General features: G+C 43.4%; 1 protein-coding gene across 1 annotated transcript in view; it reads right to left on the bottom strand.

The window, feature by feature from the left end:
* Positions 1–610: 610 nt before the first annotated feature.
* The window catches only part of LOC102969307 (ER degradation-enhancing alpha-mannosidase-like protein 2), a 127,675-nt gene continuing 106,677 nt past the window's right edge, over positions 611–21,608 (bottom strand). Inside the window, exons 8-14 of the mRNA XM_007073614.3 lie at positions 20,835–20,960; positions 17,860–18,071; positions 15,932–16,073; positions 14,289–14,413; positions 6,933–7,077; positions 3,332–3,453; positions 611–1,162 (exon numbers count right to left, since the gene is read on the bottom strand). Of these exons, the coding sequence (XP_007073676.3) occupies positions 665–1,162; positions 3,332–3,453; positions 6,933–7,077; positions 14,289–14,413; positions 15,932–16,073; positions 17,860–18,071; positions 20,835–20,960 (1,370 nt within the window). The 3' untranslated portion in view covers positions 611–664. The remainder of the gene's footprint in view (positions 1,163–3,331; positions 3,454–6,932; positions 7,078–14,288; positions 14,414–15,931; positions 16,074–17,859; positions 18,072–20,834; positions 20,961–21,608) is intronic.

Genomic DNA, 21,608 nt, shown 5'->3' with positions numbered 1-21,608 from the left:
GGGGATTATTATCCTGTTCTCCTCACTTCTGTTTATTGTCAATTTTCCATAATTAAATGTTTAAAAACTCACTTCCTTATAGGCCTTTCCTGACCACCCTGTCTAAGGTAGATTTCTTGTCCCCTTTATTTTCTAGCATACATCCCATTATCTTTATGGCACTTCCCACAATGCTATCTTATGTATCTAGTAGTTTATTTCTCTCCGCTAGAATTTTGTTTTCCCGAGAATAAAAACTGCCTTGTCCACGCTGAACACTAAGGCTGAGACTGGCACACAAAGGTGCTTCATCAGTCTGTGTTGCGTGGACAGACAGGTGGGTACCTTCAAGGGCAGAAGCACAGGCAGGGGCAAGACGTGATGAACACATTCCTAACAACACTCTCCCTGGAGATACTGGAAGAAGGGAGCCTTCAAAGGAAGGAAGATTCAACCATCAACCCCTGGGGTCTATGGAGCTGGCTGATTACGGGTTCAGCTGTTCCTTCAACTGTATGAGAAAAATAAATTAGACTCACATTTTTTTTTTTTTAAGCCATGAATACTTTCTTTGAATGAAATCTCCTGAGACAACCCAATATGTAAAATAGAAAACCATGACAGTCAAAAGCAGAGTTACTGTCATATTTTATATCAAACACAAAACAAAAAAGTAATCCAGTGGTTACGAGGAGTCCAGGAAAACCTGTCCCAGTAATGCCAGCTTGGAGGTAAAGGGCTGACTTGGGCAGCTGAGGAGTGGGATTTTCTGCTTGGTAGGCCTCTTTTCCCTTGCCTCGTCTTGGTTTTCAGAGGAGGACGTTCCCGGCCCTGCTGGAGGTTGCCATGGCCCCGAGCTCATCGTTTTTTTCTGAAATCTCGACCTGTTCCGTTTGAGAGAGTAGAATTCCCTCATCAAGTCTTCCACTTCCCACTGCTCTTCCTTCAGCCTCTGGCAACAGTGCAGGGCAGCGGGGTCGATGGGGTGCGCTTCTGTGTTGAAGATGTAACCCCCAGCCCCCAGGATGCACTCCCCATAAGGGGTTATCACCGCGTCAAAGGTGGAGCCATTGTTGTGAATGAAGTTGGTTGGGTCAAACAGAAGGTAGAGGTATTTCACAGTCTCGGCCAGAAAGAAAGACTCCATACGGTTGTCAAGCTTGTGGTCTCGCAGATCTTTGATCTGCCACGAGGAAGAAGGCAGCAAGTCAGAAGTGGTATCACAGGGCAGCAGAGAGGGCCAGGGGACCACGTTAGGAATTCCTCCCCTGCCACCGAGCACCAAGGGCCTTTGGGAAAATCACTTTACGTTTCAGAGCTTCACCTTTTCCCAAGCCTGGACCACTGACTCTCACCCAGATTGGCACAACTTCCAACAGGGCTTCCCGCTTCCATCCTTAACCCTAAAGCTTATTTATAGGGTAAGTCTTAGCTGTCACTCCTCCACTGAAAACCCTCTGTTGACATCCCACTTCATGGCAGACTAAAAACCAAAGTCCTTATCATGGCTTAACAGGTCCTCACAGCCTGGCCCCTGCTCTCTTCCTGACCTCTCTTACATGCTCTCCCCTGTTCTTGTGGGTCCGGCGAATGGCCTTCCTCTTCTGTGAGCACATGTGTGCACTCCACTGGTTCTCTGCAATGCTTGTTCTTTCTGCATTGCACTCCACTGGTTCTGCATTGCTTCTACCTGGATCACTCACCCTTCCTACAGCTTGCTCCCTCACAGCCTTCGGGTCTCTGCTCAAATACTGCCTGATCACAGGGTCTTCCCTAACCTCCCTAGGGACAAGACAATTCCTATCTCCATTAACCTGCCTTTATTGTGACCATACACATACACATCTAATCATCCCCTTTAATGACATTGTAAAAATGTAGCATCATTTACTTAGCTAATCCAAGTTTTTGCTACTATAATAACTAACTAGAAGTCTTTATGAAGAAAAATTCATACTAAGTTTACAGTCATGGATGAGTAAGTTTACTTCCTACATTTATTTTATCCTCTCAGAATTTGAGATATACTTTCTTAAAACTAATTCTCAGTGGCATCTATTTTTCACACAAAAAAATGACTAAAATATGGACTTGATGTGCCAAGAATTACTATTTTCTTGCCTTCTTTGTCAAAGGCCAAGGAGTCTGACGCCTATTCCCATCATTTGCCTTGGAAGACCTCCAGAAGGCTTTCATTTTCATGGAAATCAGTCAAGTGTTCATAAGAAGGCCCCAATGGACTTAACCACTTTGGCTTTTCACAAAATACAACATATTTAGAAACTAAAACAGATCACTGCTTTATTTTCCCTCTACATATATAGGTCTTTTCTTTAAATAGATGTATATATATTCTCCTTACAGAATATAACCACAACACAAAATTTTTAAAGAGAGGGATTTTTTTTTGTTGTTGTTCTGTTCTGTTTTTAATCCCGTACCCTAAAATTCCTCTGTAGACTTTTTGGTGAATTTTCTTCCAGAAAATTTTCTTACACATCTGTTTTTTACATATCTGTAATGATCATTTATTTACATCTTGCCTGCTTGGGTCCTCTAAGGATGTGACATGGCTCTTCCCCTTGACCCTTTCAATCCCCTTTCAACAGAGCAGCCAGACTGATCTTTCTAAAATACAAATCAGATCAGGTCACTGCTCTGCTGTCAATCCTACCAAGGCTTCTTGTTCTAAGTAGAACAAAATGCAAATTCTTTCCCACAGCTTATACAAAGCTCTACATGATATAACCTCTGCCTCCTTCTGGGACATTATCTCTTCCCCTTTCCTCTGTGTTCATGTTACTCCAGCCATACTGGTCTTCTTTCTGTCTCCCAGATACACATTCGTTGTTTTTCTTACTAAAATGCCAGCTCAGGGGCTTGGTCTTTGTTCATTGCTAGAACCATTAGCCTAGCATGGTGCCTGGTGCATAAAAGACATTCAATAAACATCTGTGAAACTACTAGGACAGTTTCATTAAGGACTCTGTGGTGTGAATATAAGGCCATGGGACTTTATATCTCCCTTCTAAAATCCACCTAACAAGACTTTCCACAAAACTTCTCACAAAATTCACCCTTGTACAGTAGCTTATGAGACAGTTTGAGGATCCCTGATGCAGAGACAATGACAAGAGCATAGAGTCAAATCCCTGAGAATGAACCCTTAGTTCTACCTCTACTAGCTTTGTGACCTTTAGCAAGACTCTTGGCTTCTCTGTTCTTCAGTCATGCCATCTATAAAATAAAGGCATATGTACATTTCTAAGGTACCTTCAGTGTTAATATTCCAGAGTCTCTTTATCAGCAGGGGGAGACATTTCTCAACTCTTGGGCCAATGGAAACACTTACTGTTGCAAATCCACACTCCACCTTGCTGATTTTTTCGATGGATTCCACGGCATCTCTTCCAAGTTCTAAGAGGGTGGGATCCCCCGTGGCACGGTAGAGGTACATTGCGCTCTCAATGAGTTCTGTAAAGTCCAAGGCAGACCCTTCTCATCCAGGGGCTGAGCAGAGAAGGCTCGGGGCCCACCTCAGGGGGTGAGACTCCTTCCCTCCCTACCTTGTCCACAGGGCCCCAACCAGGAAGAACACAGGACAACTCAATGCTGAGTTTTCAGAGCCAACACACCCAAAGCCTGAAGCTTAGTGGAGATCAGCATTAAAACTGACTATGGACTCCCACCCCAAGGGAGAGACAGCGAGCTAGGCTGTGGGATGGAGAGGTGGCAAAAGCTGCTCCATGTCTCCCCATATTTGTCCCTTCCTTCTTCCTTAGTAACAGAATCCTTAACTATAGCCAAGCACGCAACTGCTTAGACTGACAACTATTCCCAGCAGCCAGGTGTGGGATTAAGGTCCCTGACAACACAAAGAGCCATATGAGGCCAAAAGTGAGAAAGAAATGTCTATCTTATTTTATTTATTTATTCAAAAAAAATGTTTTTTTAATGTTTATTTATTTTTGAGACAGAGCATGAACAGGGGAGGGTCAGAGAGAGAGGAAGACAGAATCTGAAGCAGGCTCCAGGCTCTGAGCTGTCAGCACAGAGCCTGACGCAGGGCTCAAACCCACGGACCACGAGATCATGACCTGAGCAGAAGCCGGACACTTAACGGACTGAGCCACCCAGGCACTCCGAAATGTCTATCTTAATTGAGCACTACTCATTTTCTGTCACTAACAACCTAACTTAATCCTAAAGTTTAAGAGTATAAGCCTATCATTATGAGGCCCTTTCTGAGATGGGATGGACAAAAAGATGAAGGTTAAGATATTCAAGAGCCAATCTTCAATCTAACAAAGGAACAGCTACCAGTTCACTGGGCCCAGAACAAGGCAATAGTCTTGCCCTATTCTATAACCACAACTGGAATTTGACAGGCATAGGCCCCATTTTCAGGTGAATATTAGCCAAAAGGAGTACGTCATGAAGAGAAAGTTTATTCTGGAGAAAAGAAAACCCAGGAACCTATGTTTACTGCTTTCAAATATCTGAAGAGCTAGTATGGAAAAGATTCGACTTCTAGGGTGGTCCCAGTGGGTGGAAGCTACAGCTCAACAGACATTTCTATTTTTTCACCTGTCTTTTCTCAGAGAGGAGAGAACTCTCCCCTCCCTAGACCAATCTCTCCTCCCAATCTCCTTCCCTGTTTCCTCCTGGGCCTTGACCAGCACTTGTCTCCCTTTTGATTTATTATTGCAAGTTCTATTTCTTCCTTTAGGAAAAAAGATCTCTGCCTGTCTCCCAGTTCTCTCCCACCTCTCCCTCCCTTTACCCCACAGGTCTATAGACAATTACTGATCTAACTGCTCATATTCTAAGACACAGATTGGGGTACATTTACTTGTTAAGTGAACACACTGTGTGTGTTCAAAGAAAGAAAAGAGGGGTGCCTGGGTGGCTCAGTCGTTTAAGCGTCTGACTTCGGCTCAGGTCATGATCTCGTGGTCTGGGAGTTCAAGCCCTGTGTCGGGCTCTGTGCTGATAGCTCAGAACCTGAAGCCTGCTTCAGATTCTGTGTCTCCCTCTCTCTTTGCCTCTCCCCTGCTCACGCTCTCTCTCTCTCTCTCAAAAAGAAATAAACCTTAAAAAAAAAATTAAATTCAAAGAAAGAAAAGACAGTGCTCCCAGAAGCCTCTTCTGTTGCTCGCAGCTGGCTGGCTCAGCCATCTTGTTTTCTCTTCCTCACACATAGGCCTATGTATGCTATCACTGCTTTAATTTCTTGTATATTGGCCAACTCTCTAGAACAAGGTGACAACTCAGGCTTAGATTTGGATTTAGGGGGAGGTAAAAGCCCTCTGAGACCTTTAGACTAGGTTCTGTGCTTCAATACTGCTGATCAGATACATGTACCAGAGCGTAACACACTGGCCAATCTAATGAAAGAGAAGCACCTTATCTCCCATTCGCTATTGTTTTAGGGTAGGAAGGGTGACTGGACTAAGGCATTATTGGATTCCTGGCTGTGGTGCCTTACTTTCCATTGATGCCTTCCTGCCACCCTATCCTGCAAATGGAACAGGGTGCCCCTGTAAGTAGTGAGCTCCCTGTCATGGTGCGAACTCAACAAAGACTAGAAATTGCCAGGGCAATGACAGGGCGATTCCAGTTAGAAGTCCTCTCAGTTCCCCTCTAACTCTTGACAATACACAAGCCTACGTCCTACATTTAGTCCCAAACTGTCTTCATTTTATCTGTTGGTAACACTGGGTATACCTTCTGAGAGTGTTCTCTTAAAAACAAAACAAAATAGAACAAAACAAAAACAAAAACAAAAACAGGGGCACCTGGGTGGCTCAGTGGGTTGGGCAGCCTATTTCAGCTCAGGTCATGATCTCGCCGTTCTTGAGTTTGGGCCCTATGGTCAGGCTCTGTGCTGACAGTTCAGAGCCTGGAGCCTTTTTCGGATTCTGTGTCTCCCTCTCTCTCTGCTCCTCCCCCCTCCTTTGTTCTCTCCATGCTCTGTCTCTGTCTCTCTCTCAAAAATAAACATTAAAAAATTAAAAAAACAAAAACAAAAAAGCTAGGATAATAAACACATGAGAAATACCAATAACAGCAGCCTCTAGGAATCGAAGTGACTAATTTATTCTTTTCAGTCACTGTTTTACATCTTCTTCTGTTCCCCCTTCCTCAACTCCCACAACAATCTCTTGAGCTAGAGAAGGAAGGAAATGGGGTTGGGGGGGTGGGCAGAATGGGCAGTAGCCACCAGAAGGCCTCCCACAGCTCAAAGGCATTCAGGTGGGAAGATGGGAAGAGTCTAACAATGGAAATGTAACCCACTTTGGGGTGGGGGATGACTGTGTGTGCTGACTAAACTTCCTTCCTCTGGCCCCCTTTCCCTTCTCCTCCTCACAGTGTTTAACTTTCCTCTAGTGAATCAGAGGATCAGGGCTGGAAAGGAACTTTAAGACAGTTATCTAGTGTGTAATACCTTCCTTCTCTGCGCCTTGATTTCTGAGCTGCAGATGAGGTGGTGGACAAGATCAGATGATTCATTCCTAAGGTCCATTCCAGAGTTCTAATACTCCATACCATAAAAGCACAATTCACCTGACCCAGTGACTTAAGAAGTTTATCTACACTTCTGAAATCCTGATGGCAGGAACTCAAAGGGAATCAAATTGGCTCTCCCTTTTGCACTCACTTGCCCAAGTTTGAAGGAGCCTAAGATTTAGTAAAGAGGCCTGGGTTCCAGTCCTATCTCCTACGCTTAGCCCTGGGCAAGTCAGTTCAGCCCACTAGGTTTCAGTTCCTTATCTGGGGATAAATATGTGGATAAATAATTCCTACCAGGAAAACCACCGAGAGCCACTGGAAGCATAAGAGGAAAAATGAACTTGTGAGCTCTTGTGAGGCATGGAGGCTCATACAAATGAGGGTTTGTGGTTCAGAGAACAAGAGCCTGCAGGTCGTGATAGGTCAGAGATACTGCTTACCTGGCCGAAGAGGGTAGCCCTCTCGCTTCTCCACTGTGTATCCCTGAGGAATGTTGTAGAATTCCGGGAGCCCCCCAAACTGCTTCCATACAGTGTAATAGTTGAGGAAGGTCCTCATGGCATTGTCAATGTCCCCAATGAGGCTCTACAGGAGACAAGTAGTTGTCAGGCAGATAGCCACCAGGCATAAAAACCCACATACAAAAGAAACTCCGTACCAAACCTCACATACAACCTCAGGGAAGAGAGAGCAAAAGCTCTGGAGCCAAAAAAGCCTGCAATCAAACCTGAGTTGGCCATTTATTCATTGTGTGGCCTTGGGCCAGGCACTTACCTTCTCTGAGCCGCATCCATCTGATGCAAAATACAAAGTGTCTTTCTTGTTAAATTATTGTGAGGGAGAGAGGTTGTATTCCAAGTCCCTGCTCAGTCAATGCTGGCCACTATGGTTTTTAAACAGCCATCTGGTTCAGAATTTTAAGAATAGGAAATTGATTTTACTAAGTCTCACTCTTACCCTATACCCCAAATCAATTTGTATTAGTTTATAAACATAAATATGTGTGAGTATATATTATTTTTCCCACGTAAAAAATAGCTTATTAAATATACTGTTCTGCACTTTCTTTCATTCATTTAACAATAGATCTTGATTTTTCCATGTAAGCACATAAAAAGCTCCTTCCTCCTATTACATAGTTGCATAGTATTCCACTGCTTGGACCATAAGTTAACTAGTTCCCTATTAACTGCTGGTTGGATTGGTTCCAATGTTTTGTTATTTGCTGTAACAAGTAATAGTGTAGTAAATAGCATTGTACATATGTCACCTCAAACCTGCAAAGTTTACCTGTCACCTGTAAGACAAATGTCCAGAATTAGGATTGCTGGCTCCAAAAATACATGTATTTGTAATTTTACTAGCTGTTGTGAAGTAGCTATTAACACAAGCTTGCAGGGAAACAGCTGGCCTTTTTGACATTTCCTAAGGATGCCTCACAGATAGAACAAATTTAACATTTCCCCAACAGGATTCTTGGTTCCCTCACTTTCCCACAAAGTTGCCTCCCTACCATCATCTCTCCCTTCTTAGTGCATGGCACTTAGCAAATGGCAGTCATCCTTGACTCCTCCCTTTCCCTCCCCCCAACCCCCACATCCATTCTGTCAGCAACTCCTGTCAGTTCCATTTTCCAAAACATTAAGATTTATCTCACTTTATCTCTAGTGACACCACTTGGTCTGGTCACCAGCATCTTATACTGGGATGACTTTCACAGTCTTCTCACTGCTCCAACAACTTGCCCTCATGCCATTTTCCCCATGCAGCCAAAGTAACTGCCTTACTGCATATACCAGACCTCAGGGCTTCCCATGGGCTCGGCATAAAGTCAAGACACCTCCTTGTAGCTCTGAAAGCCTTGCGTGATCTCGGTAGTGCTGACCTCCATTGATTGATCTCTGCCCCGTCCTCCCCCCGCCCCCCCGCCCCCCCTGGACTGTAGCCATACCGCTTTTCTTTGTTTCTGATAAACACCCAACTCCTTCCTGTCTTGGGACCTTCACACATGATATTTCCTCTGTCTAGAACATCGTCGCCCACATCTGATTCTTGAAGTATCAGCTTTAGTATCACACCTCTGAGAGGCCTTCTTCTCTCAAGTGAGGTCCCCATCCAACATTCTCTCTCAGCCGCTCATCTGTTTCCTTCATTGTAACTTATGCGTTTGTCTGTTTTATTTTTTTCTGTTGTGTCTTACCCTCTACAAACTACATGAGGACAGGGCCTGGAACACAGCAAGCATTCAAATACTGGTGAATAAATGAATTAACAAATTGAACATATCTAAGCCTCCTTTCTTCATCTACAAAGAAACATTTGCCTCAGTATGTTATAATTCTGGTAAAATGCCTGGCACATAAATCGTTCTCTCGTAAATATTTAATTTATCACCCTCATGTGTCAGACAGATTACCAGGCACTGATTAGATGTTCAGCAAATGTTGGTTATTAGTGTGATTATAATCTCACAGAGAAAGAACCCATGATCCCTGCTCAGGCCAGGAAAACCACCATACAAACAGACATGAAACTCTTTCCTTATCAAACCCTCTCTTTTATTAATTTTTATTTTAGGAAATTTGAAAAATAAAGGTATATTGGGGTGTCTGGGTGGCTCAGTCAGTTAAGCATCAGACTTTGGTTCAGGTCATGATCTCGTGGTTCATGAGTCCGAGTCCTGCATTGGGTAAGCTCAAGCCCCACATCGGGTGAGCACGAGCCCCACTTCGGATGAGCCCCACTTCTCTCTCGCCCTCCCTGCCCCTCATGGGATTCTCTCTCTCTCTCCCTCCCTCCCTCTGTCCCTTACTCACTTTCCCCCTCTCTCTCAAAATAAAAGAAAAAGAAAGGTATAAAGAGACCACCTTTAACCTCACCACACAGATAGAATAGTTTTGATATCTACCTTTCCACTTTGTATTCATTTTTTTAAAGTTTATTTGAGAGACAGAGCATGTGTGAGCAGGGAAAAGGCACAGAGAGAAGGGGAGAGAGAATCCCAAGTAGGCTCTGTGCTGATAGCACAGATGACACGGGGCTCGATCATGTGAGATCATGACCTGAGCAGAAATCAAGAGTTGGACACTTAACTGACTGAGCCACCCAGGTGCCCCCCCCGCAATATGTATTCTATTCAGAGTTATATAAATATTAAAAAAAAAAAAAACAGAGAGGAATAAAAAGATAATTATCCTCTTAATCTTACAGTACCTGCTGTTTGCATCTTTGTCTTCTATTTCTTAACACACAAAAACAGAATTCTATAGAGTTGTAATCAGAGTATACTTAATATAATGCCTTCATGTGTATTTTTTTTGTTATTGTTAAATCTAAAGAATCAAATTTTTTAAAAATTTAATTATCACTCCTAATTTCTAACAGTACCTTTCATTCCTTCATGTTTTCTTAATTCTTGTTCATTTCATTCCTAACAGTACATTTCATTCCTTCATGTTTTCTTAATTCTTGTTCACTACCTCTTCACGTAACATAGGAATTTATATATACATTTTTAAATTAAAGTTGTATAATGACCCATTTCATTAAGATACAATCATTTATTTGTTCCTCCATTATAGGGTACTGGATCATTTCTAAGTTTTCTTTGTCATGAACTTTGCTGTTAGGAATATCTGTATGCATCTTTTCCCTTTTGAATTATTTTCTTGGGGAACATCCACAGAAATGGAAGTCAAAGGGTGTGATCTGTGATATGCCTGGGTTGCATAAGAAGGATTCCCAAGAGGAATGTAGTCACAAATAGTTTTAAGGCAATAGATTTCCAGATCCTCTGCTTTCCTAAAATGGATCTGCCTGAAAAGATACTTGTAACACAAAGGCAGGCTATCTATTATCACTGTTTCCTTCGCAGTTATCCTTCTGCCATTTGACAAAAGAAAGATGGACCTACCAGCAACGTCTAACCTTCCTGTTGCACACTGTCCTGGGGAATAAAGATTTCCTGAGCACCAAACTAGGTTAAATTTAAAATATCGGTGTATGGCATTCTTCTCAAAGCTAGCATAAACAATCCTAAAATGTGTATGGAACCACAAAAGACCCCGAATAGCCAAAGTAATATTGAAGAAGAAAACCAAAGTGGGAGGCATCACAATCCCAGACTTTAGCCTCTACTACAAAGCTGTAATCATCAAGATAGTATGGTACTGGCACAAAAACAGACACAGACGAATGGAATCGAATAGAGACCCCAGAACTGGACCCACAAATGTATGGCCAACTAACCTTTGACAAAGCAGGAAAGAGTATCCAATGGAAAAAAGACAGTCTCTTTAGCAAATGGTGTTGGGAGAAGTGGACAGCAACATGCAGCAGAATAAAACTAGACCACTTTCTCACACCATACACAGAAATAAACTCAAAATGGATGAAAGACCTAAATGTGAGACAGGAAACCATCAAAACCCTAGAGGAGAAAGCAGGCAACAACCTCTTTACCTTAGCCGTAGCAATTTCTTACTCAACATATCTCCAAAGGCAAGGGAATTAAAAGCAAAGATGAACTATTGGGACCTCATCAAGATAAAAAGCTTCTGCACTGCAAAGCAAAAAACCAACAATACTAAAAGGCAACCGACGGAATGGGAAAAGATATTTGCACACGACATATCGGATAAAGGGCTAATATCCAAAATCTATAAAGAATTCACCAAACTCCACACCCAAAAAAACCAAATAATCCAGTGAAGAAATGGCAGAAGACATGAATAGACACTTTTCCAAAGAAGACATCCAGATGGCCAACAGACACATGAAACAATGCTCAACGTCACTCCTCATCAGGGAAATACAAATCAAAGCCACACTGAGATAACACCTCACACCAATCAGAGGGGCTAAAATTAACAACTCAGGAAACAACAGATGCTGGAAAGGATGTGGAGAAACAGGAACCCTCTTGCACTGTTGGTGGGAATGCAAACTGGTACAGCCGCTCTGGAAAACAGTTTGGAGGTTCCTCAGAAAATTAAAAATAGACCTACCCTATGACCCAGCAATAGCACTGCGAGGAATTTACCCAAGGGATACGGGAGTGCTAATGAATAGGGGCACATGCGTCCCAATGTTTATAGCAGCGCTTTCAACCATAGCCAAATTACGGAAAGAGCCTAAATGTCCATCAACTGATGAATGGACAAAGAAGATATGGTTTACATATACAATGGAATACTACTTGGCAATGAGAAAGAATGAAATCATGCCATTTGCAGCAATGTGGATGGAGCTGGAAGGTATGCTGAATGAAATAAGTCAGTCAGAGAAGGACAGATATCATGTTTTCACTCATATGTGGATCTTGGGAAACTTAACAGAAGACCATGGGGGAGGGGAAGGAGAAAAAAATAGTTACAGAGAGGGAGGGAGGCAAACCACAAGAGACTCTTTAAATACAGAGAACAAACTGAGGGTGGGTGGGGGTCTGGGGGAGAGGGGAAAATGGGTGATGGGCACTGAGGAGGGCACTTGTTGGGATGAGCACTGGGTGTTGTATGTAAGCCAATTTGACAATAAATTATATTAAAAAATAAATAAAATAAAAGATCGGTGTAGGTGTTGAAAAAAAGGAAGGCCTCTGAACACTGTGTAACAAGTCTTTTGCATATCAGAGGGTTTCCAATTCTCTGCCTGCAAAAAACTGAAAGAGGAACTGGTCAAATTGTCAGCAGAGAGATCATTAAAAATGATTTTTGATGACAGATTAAATGATTATTTTTATCATATAAAGAAAGAACCATATAATATTGCCAGTTTTGAATGGTTGGATACTGGTAGTTTTGTATGGTTCAATCTATTTACTCAATGACTACAAAGAACTGAATGATAATGCAGTAATCAAACTCCTTCCATTTCCATCTAATTATTTATGTGTATAAGCTCCTCAGCACTCACATCTACAAAAATGAAAATAGGAATGAATGAAACTTTTGATACACAACCATGTCCCACTTCAGCAATATGTATTATTCACACACAAATACACAAACTACTTAAAATAAAAAAGCCCCCATGGGGCGCCTGGGTGGCTCAGTCAGTTGGGTGACTGACTCAGGTCATCATCCCAGGGTCAAGGGATAGAGCCCCATGTTGGGCTCCACGCTGAGCATGAAGCCTGCTTAAGATTCTCTCTCTCTCTCTCTCTCTCTCTCTCTCTCTCTCGGACTCTTCTCTCTCCCACTCATACTCTCTTTCTAAAATAAAAATTTTTTAAATAATAAAAATAAGGGGCGCCTGGGTGGCTCAGTCGGTTGAGCGTCCGACTTCGGCTCAGGTCATGATCTCATGGTCCGTGAGTTCAAGCCCCGTGCCGGGCTCTGTGCTGACAGCTCAGAGCCTGGAGCCTGTTTCAGATTCTGTGTCTCCCTCTCTCTCTGACTCTCCCCCGTTCATGCTCTGTCTCTCTCTGTCTCAATAATAAATAAACGTTAAAAAAATTAAAAAAATAATAATAATAATAAAAATAAAAAATAAAAAGGCCCCAAACTCTCATTAAGAAATGTATTTGATTAAATTGCCTTTATGTTTTATAATTATTTATCAAAAACTGTAAGCTCTTAATGTGGCTTTAATCATTTATGTACTAATGATAACTAAGTCAAGAAGAAAACAAATTTAATAATACTCAGAGCCTATGGTCACACAGGAAATTTAAAAGTCTTTTAAATCTCTATGTATACAGAAATTTTATTACAGAGACATATAATAGGGTATAAATAAAATTTATCCAGCATAAAAATGTAACAATTAGGATAAAATTCTGTTGTGGGAGAAGAATGAAAATAGGAGTTCAAAGAGAAAAAGGAATGGTATGTGACTATTCAAACTCGTAAGATTAGGGGCACCTGGGTGGCTCAGTTGGTTAAGCATCCAACTTTGGCTCGGGTCATGATCCCACGGTTTGTGAGTTCAAGGCCCGCATCCCGCTCTACGCGTTCAGCTCAGAGCCTGGAGCCTACTTCAGATTCTGTGTCTCCCTCTCTCTCTCTGCCCCTACCCCATTCTCTCTCTCTCTCTCTCTCTCTCTCTCTCTCTCTCTCTCTCAAAAATAAAAATAAACATTAAAAAAATAAAAGTAAACCTGTAAAATAAGAAGGTTGGCTAAAAGTGCATAATGGGGGACTAGTTAAATGAATTGCACTAGTTAACTGAATTGTATCAATTTAATATAATATATGCATTTGTTAAAAAAGTAAAAGTAATCTAGATGTATCAACAAGGAATGATCTCTAAGGCATATTCAGTGAAAAGGTACATGGCATATTTCTATCTGTGTAAAGAAAAAAGGTGGATGTAAACATGCATATGTTATGCTGGTTAAATGGACTCCAAGATCCCACCTTTCCCACTGCAACTCCATCAGATCATGTAATGGAAAACAATAACGATGGCACGCACAGCAGCCCCAGCTGCTTTCACACCCTTTCTCAGGCCTGCTGTCAAGAATGAGGAGATGTGACAGAAATGTCCAGTGGAGAAACAGTTGTTGCCAATGGCTATTACCACACAGCCTGGAAAGACACTCTCCACTTTAAGTAGTATAACATTTCACAGCAAATTGGAAGCTCAGTACCCGATACCTTAACACTCCGCTTGGAAAATTCAGCTTGGCAGAATCTGAAGTTTGTCTCATTCACTCTAAGTCTCTCTTGTCTCTCCACCCCACCCTTAGAAAACAAATACTCCAGCAACTGAAGTACCTTATTTGACTTATACCTCAGAATGAGCTTGCTTTGCCAGTTCCAGAGAAAAATGGCCACCTCTCTGATCATTCCTACCTGAAGACCAGGCCAGTAGGCCTCTAGGGACTGGAAGACCGGCATGGACACAGTCCCCTTGTACATCTGCACCCACAGGTACCAGTCATCGAAGCGGGTGTAATTCCGAATGGCTTTGTTGTATTCTGCAAAGGAGATGCAAGAAGACACGTCGGTGATGAGGGAGATGAAAGGCAGGTCTTGACAACAGAAGCACGGCCTTACACTTTTTGAAAGACCATATTTTGGTGTAGCTTCAAAGCACCCTAGGATGCAAGAAGGCACAGAGGAAGGAGCATGGGTTCTGGAGCCAAACGTCCAGACTCAAATTCCAGCTCCAGCTTTACCACTTGCTAGCTGTGACCTTGGGCAAAGTTTTCCTTCTAACGTCTCAGTCTCATTTTCTCTAAGGTGGGGAGAGTAATGATACACACCTCACAGGATTGCTCAATCCCATTCACTCAACAATACTCACTGCACATCTACTAGGTACAGGCACCTACGGGTGGCAAACAAGACAAAATCCAGCCCTCAGGGCATTTACATTCTAGTGGGAACTTGAACTTTTACCTTCCCTTAGAATGTAAATCCATGAAGGCCAGGACTTCGTTTTGTTTATTGTAGAATCCCCAGCACTAGGATACTGCATAATAAATATGCACAATAAGTTATTATCTTAACAAAGTACCAAATACACATGCAAATAAATGAGACAATCTCAAATAGTGTTGTAAGAATTAAATTAAATAGTCCATGTTTGGTGCTTGGCACAGCACTTCACATAATGGTATTCAATAAATATCTGCTGAATAAATGAGTGGTTGCTGTAATAATTATTATTAGGTAGGTGCCCAACAATTCCTCAATATCATTATTATTAGTGTCCAAGGGCCTAGAGGGTAAAATGCTTTTATTTGACGGGCATGAATCAACTACCTACCTCGTCCAAAGCACTGTGGGAAGCAGAAAGATGAATAAGGCATAGACACTGTGCTCGGTAGGAAGAGTTGTAACTGTGGATGACAGCTGACTGCGCAAAAGGTGCTGAAGGCCCTAAATTCTGAAGGAGGATCAAGCTACTTTGTGGGCAAGGTGACATTTCAGCTGGGCCTTGAAGGGTGAATAACATTTGGACACATCAAGACAGGAAAAAGGTATTCTTGACAAAGGAAACACATGTGCAATGGCCTGGAAATAAGAAATCCAGGGTCACACATGGAGAATGCAGCATAGTTCACTTGGCTCTTGCAGGAAGGCCTGAAGAGGTATAGTGGGCCTCAAGTAGGCAGTACAAGTCCATGGTGGTAGGGGCGCCCGGGTGGCTCAGTCGGTTAAGCATCCGACTTCGGCTCAGGTCATGATCTCACAGTTTGTGGGTTCAAGCCCCGCGTCGGGCTCTGTGCTGTTGGTTTGGAGCCTGGAGCCTGCTTCAGATTCTGTGTCTCCCTCTCTCTCCACCCCTCCCCGCCTCACGCTCTGTCTCTGTCTCTCAAAAAATGAATAAATGTTAAAAAAAAAAAAAAAAAAAAGAAGTCCATGGTGGCTCTGAACACAGACTCATATACTCAGAACTGGTTCTGTAGGCACTTGGGAGCAACTGAAAGTTTATACACATGACAATGGGAAAAATCATGGCAAAGGCCTCCTTACCCCGCCCTTTTTACCTAGGAACATGGCCATGAGCTTCTTATCCTGAAGTAGGATGGCTCCTTTCACCAGGTACTCAAAGTAGGAATCCACGCCAGCCCCAATGCCCGAGTCCTGGGCCACCCACTTTCCAGTGAGCACATCAATATGGTTGCCAACCTGAGAGAGAGAGAGAGAGAGAGAGAGAGAGAGAGAGAGAGAGAGAGAAACTTAGTCCCAAAAGAGGGCTCAAGACCAAACAAGGATCTCCCCATACCCCTGACTGGCCAGTCAGATGCAAGGCAGGCACCCCAGTGCTCTCGGGAGACATGCAGGCTATTGGGGTGTGGGGTTGGAAGACCACAAACTCTTATCAGTATCAGTCACTGATTGAGAACTGCTCCAGGTAGCATTACATCCTGGAACTTCCAGCTAAAGGCATGCAGAGCAGGCTCCAGGCCAGAGAAGGCCCATAGGGAAAGAGACACTGTCAGAAGACAGGCTAGTGTGCACAGAGAAATGGTAGGGGTTGAGAGGATATGGGGTCCACTATGGTTCCAGTGCTGAAGAAAAACCTGCTTGTGTTGGACTTACTAAGGGAGTTACCGTAGGTCTCCAGAGTGGCATCTTCTTAAGGGATTTTCAAGAATTCCCCATATAAGTTTCACTTTCAAGCTTAGAACCAGACTTGCACAAACCGTGTCTCTACCTGAATACTTTCAGACAACTCAGTCTTTGCAAGTCATAATGACTCACCGGAGGAAGTATTAATACATCAACATTACTGCTAAAATAAACTGACGATCAGAGAGGTTGAGTGACTTGTCCAGGGTCACATAGTTTCGATGTAGCAAGGCCTGGGGTCAAAACCAATTCTGACTAAATCTAGTGCTATTTCCTGGACAGCTTTGGCTCCATTACTGTTAGTTTCACTGGATTATCTGATTTAAGAGCTGAAACCAACTTTAGAGATCATCTGGCCCAAAGCATGTTCAATTTCCATGGGTTAATAGGTATTGGAGAAGAAAGGGAAGCTCTGGGTTCAAATAAGCTTAGAAAACGTTGAGTTAAGCAAAGTTAAATAGATTTTACTTACTGTAGGATTTCACAATAACCTTTCACCTGTTTGTGTTCGCTATGATTCTCCAAAAAAAGGATGCAACAGTTGACCCTTTAACAATGCAAGTGTCGGGAGTGCTGAACCCCACAGTTGAAAATCTGCGTATAACTTCTGACAGTCTAAAAATTTAACTACTAATAGCCTGCTCGAGTGGAAACTTTACTGATAATATAAATGTCAACTAACACATGTTTTGTATGTTATATATATTACATACCGTATTCTTACAATAAAGTAAGCTAGAAAAAAGAAAATTTTTTGAAAAAAAATCATATAGAAGAGAGAATATGTTTATAGAACTGTACTGTAAAAAATCTGTGTGTGAGTGGGCCCATGCAGTTCACAAACGTGTTTCTCAAGGGTCAACTGTATATTTAGTATTCCTCAGACTTAATTGACGAGGAATTACCTTTTCATACAATGGCCCACCATTCAACATGTCTCAGCACTGGTGTTCTAAGAAACACAGTTTAACAAACACAAATAGACCATGAAAATGAGGGTCAGATGGGCTGGCGATCTAAGGTTGCCATGTGAGTCAGGGGCATGAAGCCTACAACCTGCTTCCTAGAAGTCAGAGAAGTTCATGGAACCTAACCTCTACAACACAGCTCCCTTTCCCTGCCAGAGGATGTGCTTTGTCTCATGCTCTCTTCCCCTGTCCGAAACTTGAATTAGAGGTTTGGTTAACTTTCAGTGTCCTGATGCTAAGTCCTAGACCACTGCTGAGGTCACCCTAAGTGTCTCTTGGCTGGGCTTCAACTTGCTGCTCAGGGCCCCAAATCTTACAAGCAGGGGCTAAGGTGGCCGACTTGACTCAGATGGAAAGGGTGGCAGCCGACCTACCAGCCCAATATCTGACCGGCTCTCCCAGAGGCGCATGAGGGCCACTCTGGCCACATCTTCGAACACGGGGTCACCAGTGAGGCTGCTCAGGGTGGCAAATTCTACAATGAAGGTCCCGATCCCTGCTGTACAGGTGACAGGGGTTTCTCCCGGGTTCACGCCATGAAGCAGGTTCACCGTTCCATACGGCATGCCAGTGGGGGTCTGAAATGCTGAACAATCACAAAATTATGATCCCAGACAGGAGCAGGGACATAGGGATGGTTCAACACAGACCCAAGCCTGAGGCCTGAGCCAGCACTTCCCTCTTTATCTCCTGGATGATCTGCTAGAGACTGAGCCAGAGAAGGATACAGGTCATGACTGGAGGGTCCTTAGTGGCCACCTAACCCAGGTGTTATCAAGCACTGCTCGACGTGACCCTCTAGCCTATGATGAGGAGAAAAGCAGTGGGCTATGCTCCCGGCTGCCACACCCACGCACGCTCACTTTAGCTAGAGTAGCTCTACTTTTATTTAATTCACACCATGCTCTCAGAGGCCAGCCAGGTAACTCAGTGTGAAGCAGGTGGGGTTGAAGCCACAGGAAGTGACGGGGCTTGTGGCACACTGAAGAGCATGTTCCATTAGAATCCATTCGTACACTTTTCTGTTTTGGTTTTTTTTTTTGAGTTTTATTGAGATATAATTGTCATATAGCACAGTGTGAGTTTAAGGGGTATGGCATAAAGACCTGACTTAACCTATATTGCGAGATGATGAACATAGCGAGTTAATATCCATTACCTCGTATAGATACAAAAAGAAAAACTTCGGTTTTTCCTTGCAATGAGAACTTTTAGGATTTACTCTCCTCGCAACTTTCAAATATATCACATGGCAGTGTTAGCTATAGTCATCATGTTGCATGTTACAGCCCCGGTACTTACTTATTACTGGAAGTGTATCTTTTGACCACTTTCATCCAATTTCCCCTCATATACTTTTCCAAGTGCAATTATAACCAAATGAAACCTATCTGCAGACCCTAAACAGCCCCAGAAGAGCCAGTTTGGGGTCCCTGCTCTAAATAGTTTAGGAGGAGGGGCACCTGGGTGGCTCAGTTGATTGAGCGTCTGACATCAGCTCAGGTCATGATCTCATGGTTCGTGAGTTCAAGCCCTGCATCAGGCTCTATGCTGACAGCTCGGAGTCTGGAGCCTGCTTCTGATTCTGTGTCTCCCTCTCTCTCTCTGCCCCACCCCTGCTCATGCTGTCTCTCTCTCTCAAAAATAAACATTAAAAAATAAACAAATAGTTTAGGGGGTAAACTATTATTTTTTTTTTTTTTAAGGATATAAATCACTAAACTACTGATGTGGTCCAATCCTCAGTTTACAGGTAGGAAAAGTCATGCCTGTAAGAAGTGACTCAAAGGTCATACAGAAAGAGTCAAACAGAGCTGGAATGGGAATGCCTGCCATGCGCCCACTCCTTTATGCTCTGCCCATCCCACCCTGGTGCCTTCTGATTCAAGGCAAGGAACTGGACAAACAGCCAAAGGCAGAGATTTCCTCTCTAGGCCAAAAGGTCAAATAACCCCAGAGCAGCCTGTGCGTCACCAAACTGTGAACAAAGTTATCAAAACTTCCAAGAACTGTAAGGTCTGGCTACTCTTGTAAGTGATAAATTTGCTGAGTGGCAGGCACCAGTGGCAAGGAAGGAGAATGCAAGTCACAACCAAGAAGGGCTCAAAGAATATTTCAGAAAAGTCAGGCAGTGTTAAAAAGAGGGGGAGTGACAGGGGCGCCTGGGTGGCCCAGTCGGTTAAACATCCGACTTCAGCTCAGGTCATAATCTCACGGTTTGTGGGTTTGAGCCCCACGTCAGGCTCTGTGCTGACAGCTCATGCTCTGTCTCTGTCTCTCTCAAAAATAAATAAACACGAAAAAAAAAAAGTTAAAAAAAAAGAAAAAGGAGGGGGAGTGACAAAATCCTATTTCTTTACCTGAATGGCAGATACCCTGGGGCTTGCTCCAATATGTACTTTCCAGTATGTACATTTCTCAATACAAAATGTTTTTTAATGATTCAAAAAAAAAAAAAAAAAAAAAAAGGAGCAACTAAGCAGTGTGCTCTATGGATGACTCACACAGGATATGATGTTTGGAAGGAGACACTCAGGCCATGAGCCGTGAGCCGTGAGTGGATCTGAACCCAGCTCACTCACTGTCCTCCAGTCATCTCCAGAAAGGGAGAACAGTGATGGCCCAGAGGCTGGTGAAAGCACAGAGTGATGTGTTTGGGTGTGAACAGCCCCAGAGTCTCCACCACGCCCTGAAGAGAACACAGTGTCCAGCTGATGCTATCGAGCCCAGCTGCTGCCCCACCAGACAAACACACTGAGGCTTGACCTGCTGCCCTGGACACAGCTTAGCTCCAAAACGTGTCCCTCCCATTTCAGTGGCGTTTGAGGTTCTCCAGGCACTTTCTCCTTTCTGACCTCATTTTCTGCCTCCCAAAAAGCCAATGTGGCATGCAAGCAGGAATTATGAATCCCTTTTCAGAGATGGGAAAACTGAGCCAAGGAGAGAAGAATGGCTTGGTCAAGACATTGGCTAGTTCAGAACTGGGGGCTCCTAATGTGCAGCTCAAGGCTTTTCTCTGGAACCCTTTTATTCCAGCAGTGTGTGGGCCTGAGAGGGGGCAAAAGGGCTCACTCAAATAGGAACAAGAATCTTCCACCCACCAGGCCGGCCTTCAGCCCTCTCCTGCAAACAGTAATGAGATCAGCTCATCCATCCTGGGCCATGGTCTGACAAGCCCTCAAAATGCCCAGGACTCTCCTGACTTCCATGGTGGGTGGCCAGAGGTAGAAATACTAACTGTTTGGATGAGGAACAGAAGAAAATAGCTCGGCATTGCCACTCTTGTCTCCAGCAAGAGAAGCAGGATCCAGTGGACTGCATTTCTCCCGCATGTCAGTGTGGGTCTTACCTGGGAGGAGTTTTCGGGCTGCCTCCTCAGCCATCCTCAGGAGAGGTCCAGAGCAGGGCCATCCGGCCTCTACTTCCACTCCAGCCTTCTTTGATAGCAGGTGAGCAGACAGAAGCCCTCCTACCACTACAGATGGCACAAAACACAAGTGTCAGAGTCCCAAGGACCAGTTTTTCCCTTGTGTCAATTAAACCTACATACTCTGTTGAGTGGCTTGCTGGGAAGGGGCTAGAGCCACCTAGTGAAAGAATCCCTTAATCCCACATATTGGTGCAGTGTTAAGTTCACAAATTCTCTTCTTCTTGGTGGGTCACAAAAACAATGGCTATCACTTTTTTGTAAAGTCCCTACTGTATACCAAGCACTAGGTACTACTGTCTCTTCAAATGAAGATACTGAGGTTCAGAGAGGTAAAGTGACTTGCCCTGGGTCATCCATCTAGTAAGTGGTAGGGCCAGGTCTGTCTGACTACAAAGCCTGTGCTCATTCCACTCAGTCACTCTGTCTCCCAATCCCCCTAAGACCTGGGGTGAGGGGCAGAGTAGTTATTACCTTCATTGTATTAATTAACCTATTTGAATTTGTTACACAATACTTAGGACTTGTAAAAAGCCATAAATGTTCTGTATCTGGAAACATGGCTAAATAGATATCCTGAATGGCCCTCTCATTGCAAAAAAATCTTGTGACCTTGAGCTTCAGCTTTCCCCTCCTCTTGGCAGAGGGGGAACAAGAGACAAAGGCAAGACCTACCAAAGTGGAGAGTCTGATAAA

Source organism: Panthera tigris, chromosome A3, assembly GCF_018350195.1.
Source record: "Panthera tigris isolate Pti1 chromosome A3, P.tigris_Pti1_mat1.1, whole genome shotgun sequence".
Lineage (NCBI taxonomy): Eukaryota > Metazoa > Chordata > Mammalia > Carnivora > Felidae > Panthera > Panthera tigris.
This window is presented reverse-complemented; position numbering and strand designations above follow the sequence as displayed.